The 12,308-nt window shown below is 53.2% G+C and overlaps 1 protein-coding gene across 3 annotated transcripts; it reads left to right on the top strand.

Moving 5' to 3' along the window:
- The first annotated feature begins 2,967 nt into the window (after positions 1 to 2,967).
- ZNF764 (zinc finger protein 764) lies at positions 2,968 to 11,908 on the top strand. Of its 3 annotated transcripts, none has more exons than XM_029220119.1 (3): positions 2,968 to 3,433; positions 7,623 to 7,736; positions 8,526 to 11,908. In XM_029220119.1, the coding sequence occupies exons 1-3, from the start codon at positions 3,397 to 3,399 to the stop codon at positions 9,440 to 9,442; spliced, it is 1,068 nt and encodes a 355-aa protein (XP_029075952.1). In that variant the 5' UTR covers positions 2,968 to 3,396; the 3' UTR covers positions 9,443 to 11,908. The 3 variants fall into 3 exon arrangements, with proteins under 3 accessions (XP_029075952.1, XP_029075951.1, XP_029075950.1); XM_029220118.1 differs by lacking the exon at positions 2,968 to 3,433 and adding an exon at positions 7,221 to 7,474 and having other exon boundaries at positions 8,529 to 11,908; XM_029220117.1 differs by lacking the exon at positions 2,968 to 3,433 and adding an exon at positions 7,221 to 7,474.
- The last annotated feature ends 400 nt before the right edge of the window (positions 11,909 to 12,308 follow it).

Genomic DNA, 12,308 nt, shown 5'->3' with positions numbered 1-12,308 from the left:
AGGCAGGGGAAGGAGTGTGGGGAGTGGGAAAGGGGCAGGTCACAGAGCTCTTGCTTGCCATGATGTGAAGTTTGGATCTGATTCTAAATATACTGGGAAGCCACTGTATCATTTCTGTTTTTGTTTTGTGGTAAAATATATGTAACAAAATTTACCATTTTAAATATTTTTAAGTGTTCAGTTTAGTGGCATTAACATTGCCCAACATTGCTCAACATTCACGATGTTGGGCAACCATCACCCCTATCCCTCTCCAGAACTTTTTCATCTTCCCAGCTGAAACTTTGTACCCCTTAAACAATAATGCTCTATTCCCCCTTCCCCAGCCCCTGGCAACCACCATTCTACTTTCGGTCTTTGTGAATTTGACTACTTTAGGGATTAAACCACTAGGGGGTTTTAAGCAGAGTGTCAAGGGTCAAGGTAATCCGATTTGCATTTTAAAAACCCACTCTGGCCGCTCTGAGAGTGGACTGCAGGGGGGCGATAGAGTGGAAATGGAGAGTAGTTGAAGGGCTGGAGGTAAACACTGGAAGATGAAGGGACAGGGCCTGTCCAGGGCTGCACATGGGGGCTGGGTCATTGGAGGGGCACCAGGACCGTGATAAGGTTTCTGGCTGAGTGAGAAGGATGGAGGAGCAGTTCCTGGGGTGGACCTGGAGGTGATGACAGGGTGGACTGTGGCATCTTGGAGCTGGCGGGGAGCTCTTGGAGCTGTCTGGTCCAATGTTTGAAGCAGGGTTTGGGAAACCGAGGGTGGGAGGGGACTCTCTGGGGCACGGGGAAGAACACTTGTTCCTATCTCATGGGAATGCTGTTCCACAGAATACACCCTGAGAAAGGCTGAGGCCCGGAGAGGGGAAGGGCCTGGCTTAGACCACACAGTTGAGTTAGTGGCAGAGGCAAGCCTGGAACCTAAAGCTCCCGATTTCTCAGCTGATGCTCTTAATCTTTTCACTACACCTGGCTGCAGTGCCGGATGGATGGGAAAGGCAAAGGGCTGGATGCCCAGAGACCAGGTAGGAGACCCCAGGCCTAAATCAGCAATGGCCTGAGCAAGAGCTGCTACAGGGTGCCTTTTGTGAAGCCTGTCACCCTCCTGCAGGGCAATTTCACATACCTCCCAAGCACTCGAATGATATATTTTTTTCCCCGTGACTTGACCCCTAAACACAATCCTTTTAATGCTTAGAGCACATCATTTTAATTTTTTCTCTTTACATTTAATACAACAGTATGGAATTGCACAGGTGACCAGAAGCAGTTCTTCTGACTTCCTACGTCCCTGCTTCTTGCCCTACCCCACATTACAACTGCATACCTGGCCTAAAATCCCACCTGTCTCTGGTTGCTGACATTGTGCCTTCAATAATTGGAGACATCATGGCATGGGTTCTGGAGTCAGAACCCTCACTAGCTGTGTGGCCTGGGGCAAGGTCATTCCTCTGCGCCTCAGCTTCCTGATCCAGAAGGGTACCTATCTCTGAAGTGTTGTGAGGGTTGAGTTAACAGGCAAAAGCACTTAGAACTGAGTTTGGCATGCAGTAAGTGATCGATCAAGATAAGCTAATATTATTAATGTCTTAGTCACATCACAGAACCAACTGCAGCTCTTGCATAGTCGGCCACTGTTCTGTTAGGGGAGCTTGGAAATGGAAGCACATTCAGATGGAGCATGAAAGCAAATGAGTCCTGTCATCCAGTAACTCATCTAACTTTTTTCTTTTTTTTAACATTTTATTTTGGCCACGCCCAACAGCATGTGGAACTTCCCCAACCAGGGCTCGAACCTGTGCCCCCTGAATTGGAAGGTGAAGTCTTAACCACTGGGCCATGAGGGAAGTCCCTAACCTTTTTGTTTTTAAAATAAGTTTATTTTAAAATTTTTATTTAGTTTTGGCTGCGTTGGGTCTTTTTTGCTGTGCGCGGGTTTTCTCTAGTTGCGGCAAGCTGGAGCTACACTTCGTTGCGGTACGCGGGCTTCTCATTGTCGTGGCTTCTCTTGTTGCAGAGCACAGGCTCCAGGCACCCGGGCTTCAGTAGTTGTGGCACGTGGGCTCAGAAGTTGTGGCTCGTGGGCTCTAGAGCGCAGGCTCAGTAGTTGTGGCGCACGGGCTTATTTGCTCCGCGGCATGTGGGATCTTCCTGGACCGGGGATTGAATCCATGTCCCCTGCATTGGCAGGCGGATTCTTAAGCACTGCACCACCAGGGAAGTCCCTCGTCTAACTTTTTTTATACAACAATAATGACTTAATAACGAGAATCCAGTTTGTTTCACAATGTCAGCAGGGGCCAGTAAATTTGAAGCATTCATGTTACTTTTCTGGGAGCCTGGAGGAGGCAGCGCCAGGAGGCGGTGGAGAGGCTCGCATTAGGAGTCTGAAAACCCCGAGTCACTAATGGGCTGCCTGACCTTAGGTCCTAACTGGGTTTCAGTTCCCTTCTGTAAAATGACTGAACTCTAAGGGACTGAGAGGCATTCGGCCCAGTGTCCTCAGTAAGAGCTAGTAAATGTGTGGAAGTACTATAGACAAACAGACTGACTAGCTCTATAAGGCACAATCACTGTAGGGATATTTAAGAAACTATTAGAGGAATGGTGGGGGGCTGGGGGAGAGGACATTCACTGAATATTCTTATGTACCTTGTAAATGAAAAAACAAAACCCAAAAACCTGAGAAATGAATTAGTTTGCCAATAATAAAAAAATATATTTTAATGAGCGGGTCACTGAGTGGGCCTTCTTGCGGGGATTGGGAAGAGGACATTTGGCCGGACAGCCCCTCCACTCCTAGGCCGGCGTCCCCGCCTCCCAAACCCCTCGCCGCTGCCAGCCCTCCCTCACCCGCGCCTGCACCCGCGTCTCACCTTTCACCCACCCGACCTGAGCGCGGGCGCCGAAGCGGCTGCGGCCATCTTAACTACGGGCAACAGGCCCTTGCAAAGCCACTAGCGGAACAGCAAGAGAAGACAACTCGAGGGGGGAGTATACCAGATCATCAACGCCAGGCCGACACTGAAGCTGTTACATGCCTTTTGCTAAAGTAGAAGGACGGTAGAGCGCCACCATCTCTTCTGAGGGATTCTTCATTTCCCGGCCCTGGGACCAACGAGTTCGCGTAACGAGCCGTTTCCCGCCATCCTAGAGTGGCCCCACCCAAAGCTACTTCCGGTCGTCTGGGCCCGGAGGGACCCACCCCCACCCAGCACCGCAGGCCGAATCAACAGCGTCCCAATCCGGGGATATTGGGGTGAGCCCAAGACTCCGTCCCCGGCCCTGCTCTGGGCTCCCTGCGCAGGTGCCGGTGAAGGCCGGGCGGGAAGGAGCTGGGAGAAGGCCGAAGGCCACGGGCTTCGTGAAGGTGGCCCTGTATTTCTTCCCCGAGGAGTGGGGATGTCTGCGGTGGCATACCTTAACCTGGCCGTGCTCGGTGAGATCCAGCGTCCCGGATCTCTGAAAAGGGAAGGGGGTGGGTGGGACGAACAGGGCCAGGTGCCTGAATCCACTGAGCCTGACTCCAACAGAGTCAGAGTGACTCTGTTTCCCGGCATCCTCGCCAGATCAGCCTAAGTTCATATGTGACCCTCTCCGGTCAGATTTCAACACTGCAAAAACTTCTAAAAAAAGTTCAGAAGCTGTACCGGCTTTAAAGGCGCATGGCACACTAACCTCCACGGACTCAAACCAGATCTTTCCCTACAGGCAAGCCATCTCCTTGACTCCAGCTAAGTAGAATCTTTGTTCTTTGGACATGCTTCTAGCTTAATGAGCCTTTGTTCTTGCTATTCGTCTGTGTTATACACTGACCTCCAACTCTAACACCCTTCAATGCCTTTCTCAAATGCCATCTTCAAGAAATTCCTTGGGGGGGAGGGATAAATTGGGAAATTGAGATTGACATATATACACTACTATATATAAAATAGATAACTAATAAGGACCTAGTATATAGCACAGGGAACTCTACTCAATACTCTGTAATGGCCTATATGGGAGAAGAATCTAAAAAAGAGTGGATATATGTATATGTGTAACTGATTCACTGTACACCTGAAACTAACACAACATTGGAAATCAACTAGACTCTAATAAAAATTAGAAAGAAAAGAGAGAGAGGGAGGAAGGAAGGAAGAAAGGAAGAAAGAAAGAAAGAAAGAAAAGAAATGAAATTCCTCCTGGAGCTCTTCTGCCCTGTGCTGGAAGTCTCCTCTAAACTGCAGCTCTGTGTCCATCTCTGTAGCCCTGAGTACAATCTGCCCAAAGGTCCTCTCTGCCAGCAAAGCTCCTACCTGGTATCTCTCTTACAGCAGGTACTTTATCTTGGTTCACCAATGTCTCCAATACCTGGAACATCTAGAACAATGCCTGGCACACATGAGATGCCCAATACATTTTCATTAAATGCATGCGTAGGTAGTCTTAAGAACTGTTTATTGGATGATTAGGGTTCTTCCCCAGTTTTGCCAGACCCCAAACCAGCCCTCATCAAATGGGTGGAGCAGGAGACCCAGCTGTGGGGTACAGGTGCTCAGGATCCTCTGGAGGAGGAAGCCTGAGAGAAAGCCGGAAAGATGGGAAGTGGAGGTGATGTCCCAGTGTCAGCTGTAAGGGAAAACGTTTGTTGAGCAAGAAACACCATCTATATGCTCTTTACTGCTGGCATTACTAATTTTCACTGACCTGAATTTATGACACCCACTGGAGATTGCAATCTTGACCTTCTCTTTCTCACTTAATTGGCTTTGAGGCATCCAAGTGGTCACATGATTAGGTCACACTGTATGAATCATCCAGACCGTAGGTCAGTGGCAGTGTGTGAATTCAAGTTTAGGATGGAGGCAGTTCATCTGTCTTCCAGGTCCCTGGTTCCTATAACAGCTGCCCTTCTGGTTGAGAGTATCTCTTCTGGTTGGCCCTGGAGTGGGTGGGAATGTCCCTGACTTGGGAGCCCTCAACTGGCCAATACAGTCTAGAAGGGGGCTTCCAGGGCTGGGTACCCATCTGAATGCTTCTGTCATTGTGAAGGTTGATTCTATTACCTGAACATACGTAGGCCTTGGAGAGTTAACAGGAAAAATGGTAAGTTTTGAATCTGCTATGTTTCCCAGCACTCACTCAGAAAAATGATACGTTTGGAAGGGCTGAGCAGTAGTCTATCTGGGAGTTGTCGTGAGGCTCTGGGGTCAGAGACACTGACGTGGCCATGGAGCCTGTGGCCAAGGCTCCCTGTAGTCAGGACTTTCCCAGGCCCTCAGTCTGTGCCCAGCTTCAACACCTGGCACTCACACCACACCCTCATCCCCACACCAAGTGCAGTCATGCTTTACCTTTACCTTCAACTTGGCCCAGTGCGCTCTGTTTTGTGTTTTTTTCTTTGACCACACCACGCAGCATGCAGGATCCTAGTTCCCCAACCAGGGATCGAACCTGTACCCCCTGCAGTGGAAGCACAGAGTCCCAACCACTGGACCTCCAGGGAAGTCCTGGCCCAGTGCACTCTGGAGAGGGACCCTTTACTTGCAGCTAGTGCAGTACCTCTCATGCTACTTGCTGACTCACACAGGCAAGCAGGCCTACTACTGTCCCCACAGTGGGAGGTGCTTCAGCCAGAGGCCACTAGTAGACCCACCAGCTTGGTACCATGGCCCTCAGGTTCTGACCCAGGAGTGCAAACTCTGCCCAGGGTTCTTCTCCAGGAGAGTCCAGACCCCCTGCAAGCTTTCAGCACTACCCAGGGCTCTTCCAGTGTGTGATAGGGATGGGCACTGACAGGTGACAAAAAGCCATCACTCTTAATGGAAATTTTCTAATTTGTGTCCTTCAGGGGGGCTTGAGAGGCTAAGAGAACTTGCTGGGGTTGAGCCCCTGGGCAACTCTGCACCCTTAGTCCTTGCCCTCCACGGACCACCCTGCAACAAGCCTCTCTCCTTGGCCAGGCTGACCCCTCCCAAGTTTTAATTCGTCTCCTTCCCTCCTGCTGAGATCAACTCTTTACTTGCCCAGCTCCCCTAGGGAGAAGCAGCCACTGGGTACAGGATGTCAGGTGGAAGCCTCAGGGGGGCCTTTGGAAGGAGGCAAACAGACAAGAGCTCCAGAGTGGACGCCAGTGCTGCTGAAGATGTGAAGTGCATGTCCATGAAGTGTGTGAAATGCTGTGACTGATTTAAGTGGCCAAAGGAAAAATATCAAGGCTTCTTAGGGCAGGGTATTTATGAAGGCTTGTGGGAAGCACAGACTAGACAGTCAATAAATGTGTCCGGTGAGAGAGAGGGTTTGGAGGTAGAAATGATGGAGAGAGTTGGTGCCATTTGCTAAGACAAAGACCCCAGGAGGGGCAGGTTATGGGAAGAAAGGGATGAGTTCAGTTTGAGCCACGCAGAGTCCGAGGTGCTTGTGGGCCATCCATGCCGGGGCAAGGTGGCAGGTGGCTCTGTGATCAGGAGCTCAGGAGCCAAGCTTGAGCTAGAGGTAAAGAGATGTTCGGGAGACGTCCTGTAGGGCATGTCGGGGGAGCGTAAGCTTACAGAAAGAGGGTCCTTGCGACCTTTCTCAGACCTCACCCTACTCTTCCCCAGTCGCCCCCACGATCTCCTGAAACAGAAGCTCCTATAATTTCAGGCTTATCAAGCTTCCAGTAGAGAAGGTTCTTTTACCCGCTTCATTTTTTTTTTACCCTCAACATTGGGGGAAGCCTGCTGTCACCCAGTGATGGCCAGCGACGAAATTGAACGTCTGAATTAACAGCGCGGAGCGGCCTGGGGTCTGGGCTGGAAGTCGCTGTTCCAAACCTGGGCGGGGCCGCGGCTGCGCCTCCAGCGCGACGGGCGCGGGGACCCGGCGGGGAAGCCGGGCCGCCGCGCCTCCGGGGCCTGGCGCCAAGCTCTGGGGAACGCCGCCTCCGGGCTGGTGGCAGCGCCTCCTTGGGCGCCTGTAGCCGCCGCGGCCATGTTGGCTGAGGGCTCGAAGACAAAGCCACCTGGAGACACCGGGGCGACGTCATCTGGGCACGATGGCGCGGGAGCGAAGTTCGTGGGGCCGCGTTGCCGCCATCTCTTAGGAAGGCATCTTCCAGTTCTGGTTCTCGGTGCACCTTCAGCCACCCGCTCTTAGTGTTCAGCCTTCCCCGTGGGCCCTCGAGGGGCCGTCCGTGGTCTCCCGGCCTCACGACGGCGCCCCGACCCTCGGGCCGGGCCACAGAGCGTTCTGGATCGCGGAGGCTCCGCGGACCCCGGCGGGTAGGGGTGGCGCTGGCCCGCCGTCGGGGTGGCACTTACGATGGCGCCGCCCCCGGCCCCGCTCCCCGCGCGGGAACCTAACGGGGCCGGGCGCCAGGGGGGGACACCCGAGCCCCTGAGCTTCGCGGACGTGGCCGTGTACTTCTCCCCGGAGGAGTGGGGGTGTCTGCGGCCCGCGCAGAGGGCCCTGTACCGGGACGTGATGCGGGAGACCTACGGCCACCTGGGCGCGCTCGGTGAGGCTCCACCTGCTCGCCTGTGCCCACAACCCCGTCCACCCCGCCCAACCTCTGGGTCCTGCACGTGGAGTGGGAGGCCCCGGAAAGTCGCGACTCTGGGCGGCGGCTTCCCCCGCAGCGTGGGCTTTGCGTTCTTCTCCTCCAGGCTTCCGAGGCACCAAGCCAGCCCTCATCTCCTGGGTGGAGGAAGAGGCCGAACTGTGGGGTCCAGATGCCCGGGATCCTGAGACGGGAGAGTGTCTTAGAGAAGCAGACACAGGTGAAGTAGTGGGTACTTTGTCCCGTGGGGACTTCCTCTGGGTCTGACCCATCCTGCTACCCTCTGCCAACTCCTTACCTGCTCATCGGTTTCCTCCCTGAATTGCTTTCCCAGGTTGTTATGCCTGGTCCCTGCCTAGCTCTGGATTCAGCCTAGAAAGGGGCTGTGAGTGTGACCCAGGCATACCTGCCTCTCCACTCCCAGCTCCGCGGTATCTGAGCCCCTCACATCTAGTTGGTCTCTAAGCTCCTTGGAGCTCCGCATCACCCTGTCTGCTGTTTGCCTGCTCTCTAGCTCCTCTGCCACCTCCTCTGTTTTAGTTTACTTCCTTTTTGTTGTATTTTTGTAGCAGCCTCCTTTCTCTTGGCTTGCACGGCTTTCTTCCTCCACTTCATCCTGTCCACCTGTTGCACAGTGCCCAGCCCCTCTGAACTTGTCAATGCCAGTCACCTTCATGCCTCTCTTTGTGCTGCATCCTTACCATCCACTCATCCTCCGTGATCAAGCTAAATTGTTATCCCTCTGACCCTCATTTCCCCAGCCCTGAGGTAGAATGTACTGTGCCCCTGTTCCTTCCCTCTCTCTCAGTCTCTGCAGCTTTTCTTACCATCCTGTGCAGCTGAGGAAAATGTGTCACTCCTAGCTTCCCTGCCTGTACCAAGCTGAGGCCCAGAGGCAGCTGTGGGTCCAGAAGGTGCTTGTATCTAAGAGGCTTCTCTGTCCCCACGTGGGCTGTGGGAATCAGGGACCAGGATAAGCCAGGGTCTGAGCTCTCCCCTTATCTCCCAGCAGGTTCCAGAGACAAGGAAGAGGAAGGACAAAGAGAAGGGACCGAGGCACTGGGGAAGATCCTTTCTGTGGACGCTCAGCCTCCCGGGCTGACGGCTCTCAAACCCTTTTCTGCTGGGTTTTCTTATGGTTGGGAGCAGCCATCGAAGGTGCCTCGCCGGGGTCGCCCACCACTCTGTGCCCATCCCCCGGTCCCCAGGGCAGACCAGAGGCACGGTTGCTACATATGCGGGAAGAGTTTCGCTTGGCGCTCCACCCTGGTGGAGCATTTGTACACCCACACGGGCGAGAAGCCCTTCAGTTGCCCTGACTGTGGCAAGGGCTTCAGCCAGGCCTCCTCTCTGAGCAAGCACCGGGCCATCCACCGAGGGGAGCGGCCCCACCGCTGCCCGGACTGTGGCCGGGCCTTCACCCAGCGCTCCGCCCTCACCACCCACCTCCGGGTCCACACGGGCGAGAAGCCCTACAGCTGTGCTGACTGCGGCCGCTGCTTCAGCCAGAGCTCCGCCCTGTACCAGCACCAGCGGGTCCATAGCGGCGAGACCCCCTTCCCGTGCCCCGACTGTGGCCGTGCCTTCGCCCACGCCTCAGACCTCCGGCGCCACGTGCGCACCCACACGGGCGAGAAGCCCTATCCATGCCCAGATTGCGGGCGCTGCTTCCGGCAGAGCTCCGAGATGGCAGCCCACCGGCGCACCCACAGCGGCGAGCGCCCCTACGCCTGCCCGCAATGCGGCAGGCGCTTCGGCCAGAAGTCAGCCATGGCCAAGCACCAGTGGGTCCATCGGCCGGGGGCGGGGCGGCGCAGGGGCCGGGGTGCCAGTGGGTTGCCTGTACCCCTGGCCTCTGGCCGAGGGGACCTGGACCCACCCGTGGGCTTCCAGCACTACCCAGAGATATTCCAGGAGTGTGGGTGATGGCCTCAACAGTGACAAGGCAAAGGGTGAAGATCTAGACATTGTTTGAGGCCCAGGGTGGCCTCAGGGGCCTGAAACTCTGGCAGCTCCGGGGAGGCCACAGAATTCCCAGCCAGAGCTGGACCTGGGGGAGGAGGACTGTTTCATCTTAGGCCCTCACGAGCTTCATCTGCTGATACCTTGTTCCCTACTGTCCCAGACTCTAGAAGCCCCCTTTGCTGAGTTAGGGCTGAGGTTAGAACCCCCACTAGACTTTCACTGTGGGGAAGAAAAGGCTGTTTCTAAGAGGATTGAGGTGGAGAACTTTGTTTTACCCACTGACTTTACTGCAGAAGTTAAAAACTGATGGCTGGGTACTGAATGTGGTCTGTAGCAGCCTTTAATTTTTTTTTTTTTTTTTTAGCCCAGCCAGCATTTTTAAATGTTATGAATTATTGGTTAAGATTTAAAAATCAGGATATTTCACACAGAAAACCAGGTTTCTGGCCTCTCTTGAAAAATCCGAAGATTTGGCAGCTCCACCTGAGCTCCCACAAAACCACAATTGGTGGGAGCTGAGGGGCAGTTGCCCCTTTGGATGGAGACCAGGCTCTCCAGTTCAGCATGCCTGCCACTCCTTGTCACCTCCTGACCAGTGTCAGCTGGCACTCATCATGGCTCACCAACATCTCTGGCAAAGCAGGCCCTCTCCATCTGGCATTTTTCTACTCATTTACATGACCTGTTGGGTTCCTGTAGTCATTTGAGTTTGCAAACTGTAGTCTACAGCATTCAATTGTTCTTGAATCAGGGATTCAGGTAGAGAGCATATTTGTAAAAGGGTGGCAGGAGAGAAGTAAAAGGAGGCTTTATGTTAGATCTTGGCTCGTATTGCATTTTATGGTTTACAAAGTACTGTCTTGTCCATCAACTCATTTCACCCTCATAATTGCATATGGAAGGAAGCATCTTGCTTGGAGAGGACAGCCCATCAGGAAGAGGCAGTCAGGACTGAATGTTTTGCCCCAAATGGAGTGGTGTCTCCACCTCAGCACCACTCAGCTGACCTGCACTTCCTGTTTTTGAAGGGCAGGGGCCTGAGAGACCCCTCTAGTACTCCTTGGGCCTCCCTCGGAGAGCCCTATGGCTCAGGCTTTGCTATTCTAGGCCCAGCCAGGAGGGCCTCATCACATTTTTGAACTGGAAGAGATCTTAGCTTTTCCATCCTTTTGCATTTGGGGACACTGAGACTGGGGAAAGCTGAGCAACCTGTCGAAGGTCACACACGGAGTGAGATGCTAGGATTCTTTGTTTCCTGCTGTCTTTACCATACCACTCCTGAGTTCCTTGTCCGTGTCTCAGCCAGGGTTCTGGAAGCATCTCCCCACTCCCTGAGATGACACCCAGGCACTGACCTAGACTAGGGACAAAGCAGCCCAGTGTTAGTGAAGCCCAGGTACAAGATGAGTGACAAAACAGCCACATAGCCAACAAGGCAAGGGAGAAAGCAGCCTTGGATGAGAGTTCCAGGGCCAACAAAATCAAAGCTTGCATCTTCACTCTCTTTAAGACCTCCATCACCAGCAAAGGGGGACAAGGCCAGGAACATTTGGGGTTAGTAGCCAGAGGGAACTGTACTATTCTATATTCCCAAGCTCTGCACAGAATCCCTCCCCCATCACCCTGTGACTCCATCATCCATCTACCACTCATTCCTTTGTGGTCAGAGTCCAGCCTTGTCCAGGTGATGGAAGCAGCCAGCCATGTGCAGACCCTTTCTTGCCTCTGGTCAGGATGACCCTTCCCCTCAAGTAGGAGTAGCAAGGACTTATGTCCTCGGTGGCCTGTGTGCACTTCCCTTCTGAGAACTCAGCCCTGTGTCTGGCCTTAGGAAGAAACCAGATTTGTCAACCTAAAGAAACTTCTAAAGGAAGAGGTACAAAACTTGGGGAAAAGACACTTCAGGTAAAGTGATGGACTGACTTGATTCCAACCTAATCTTCCAATCTGACCCCACCAAGATCTCTCTTAGACTAAACTTCACCAGGAGGATTGGCTTATATGCCACCTGTCACAGGGGGAATGTGGGAGTAAGGAGAGGCACCTTGGGAGTGAGGAGAGGCACCTTGGCAGTAGTAGCTACCTTTGTACCAGCTTTTATTCCCCTAGAGAAGCCAGTGTCCAACCCATCCTTCCCCTGCCCCTCAGCACTGCCTGGGGGAAGCTCAGCCTGCAATACCACTTCTCAGGTCAGCCTCAAAGCCAGATCTGGACCCTTGTCTGAGCTTGCCAATTAAAGGTATAATTACTGCTTTCTCTGAGTGCTCTGAAGTTTTCAAGACTTGCGTAGGGCCCCCAAACCAGAACCAACTCCTCTGCTTCCTGCCCTTGTGACCCAATTTCCCCCCCACTTAATATTTGAGTATCATGGAACGCTTAAGCCTCAGCCTCACCCCCTTCTTAGCTCCTCACTCCTTGGCACGGATACTTCCCCTAAAGGTAAGGCTCCCTTTTCTCTCCACTACCACAGGTTTTTGAGGCTCAGCCCTTGAAGCAATTTAAGCCAGGAAGAGGGTTTTCCTAGGGCTTCATTGGTGCATCCGGAGAAATGCTTGTCTGCACCAGTGAAAACATGAGCCCCATCCACATGGCCAGAGTGAGAGGTCAAGGCCATGACCACATGGCCCCTTCCTAGTTTGTCCAAGCCATGTAAAGGATAAGTATTGATCTGAGCTCCAAAGACCCCTAAATTTGGGGGGAATATTTGTTTATGTGTATCTTTCTAGGAACAGTACATGCAAAGATGTTTATGACTCAGAAGCTAAAACCTGCTCTAGGCCAATATTTTTCAAAGTAAGGCCTTTCTGCCACAGAATCACATGCAGTT

Source organism: Monodon monoceros, unplaced genomic scaffold, assembly GCF_005190385.1.
Source record: "Monodon monoceros isolate NGI ecotype Baffin Bay Population unplaced genomic scaffold, NGI_Narwhal_1 Super_Scaffold_13, whole genome shotgun sequence".
Classification (NCBI taxonomy): domain Eukaryota; kingdom Metazoa; phylum Chordata; class Mammalia; order Artiodactyla; family Monodontidae; genus Monodon; species Monodon monoceros.
This window is presented reverse-complemented; position numbering and strand designations above follow the sequence as displayed.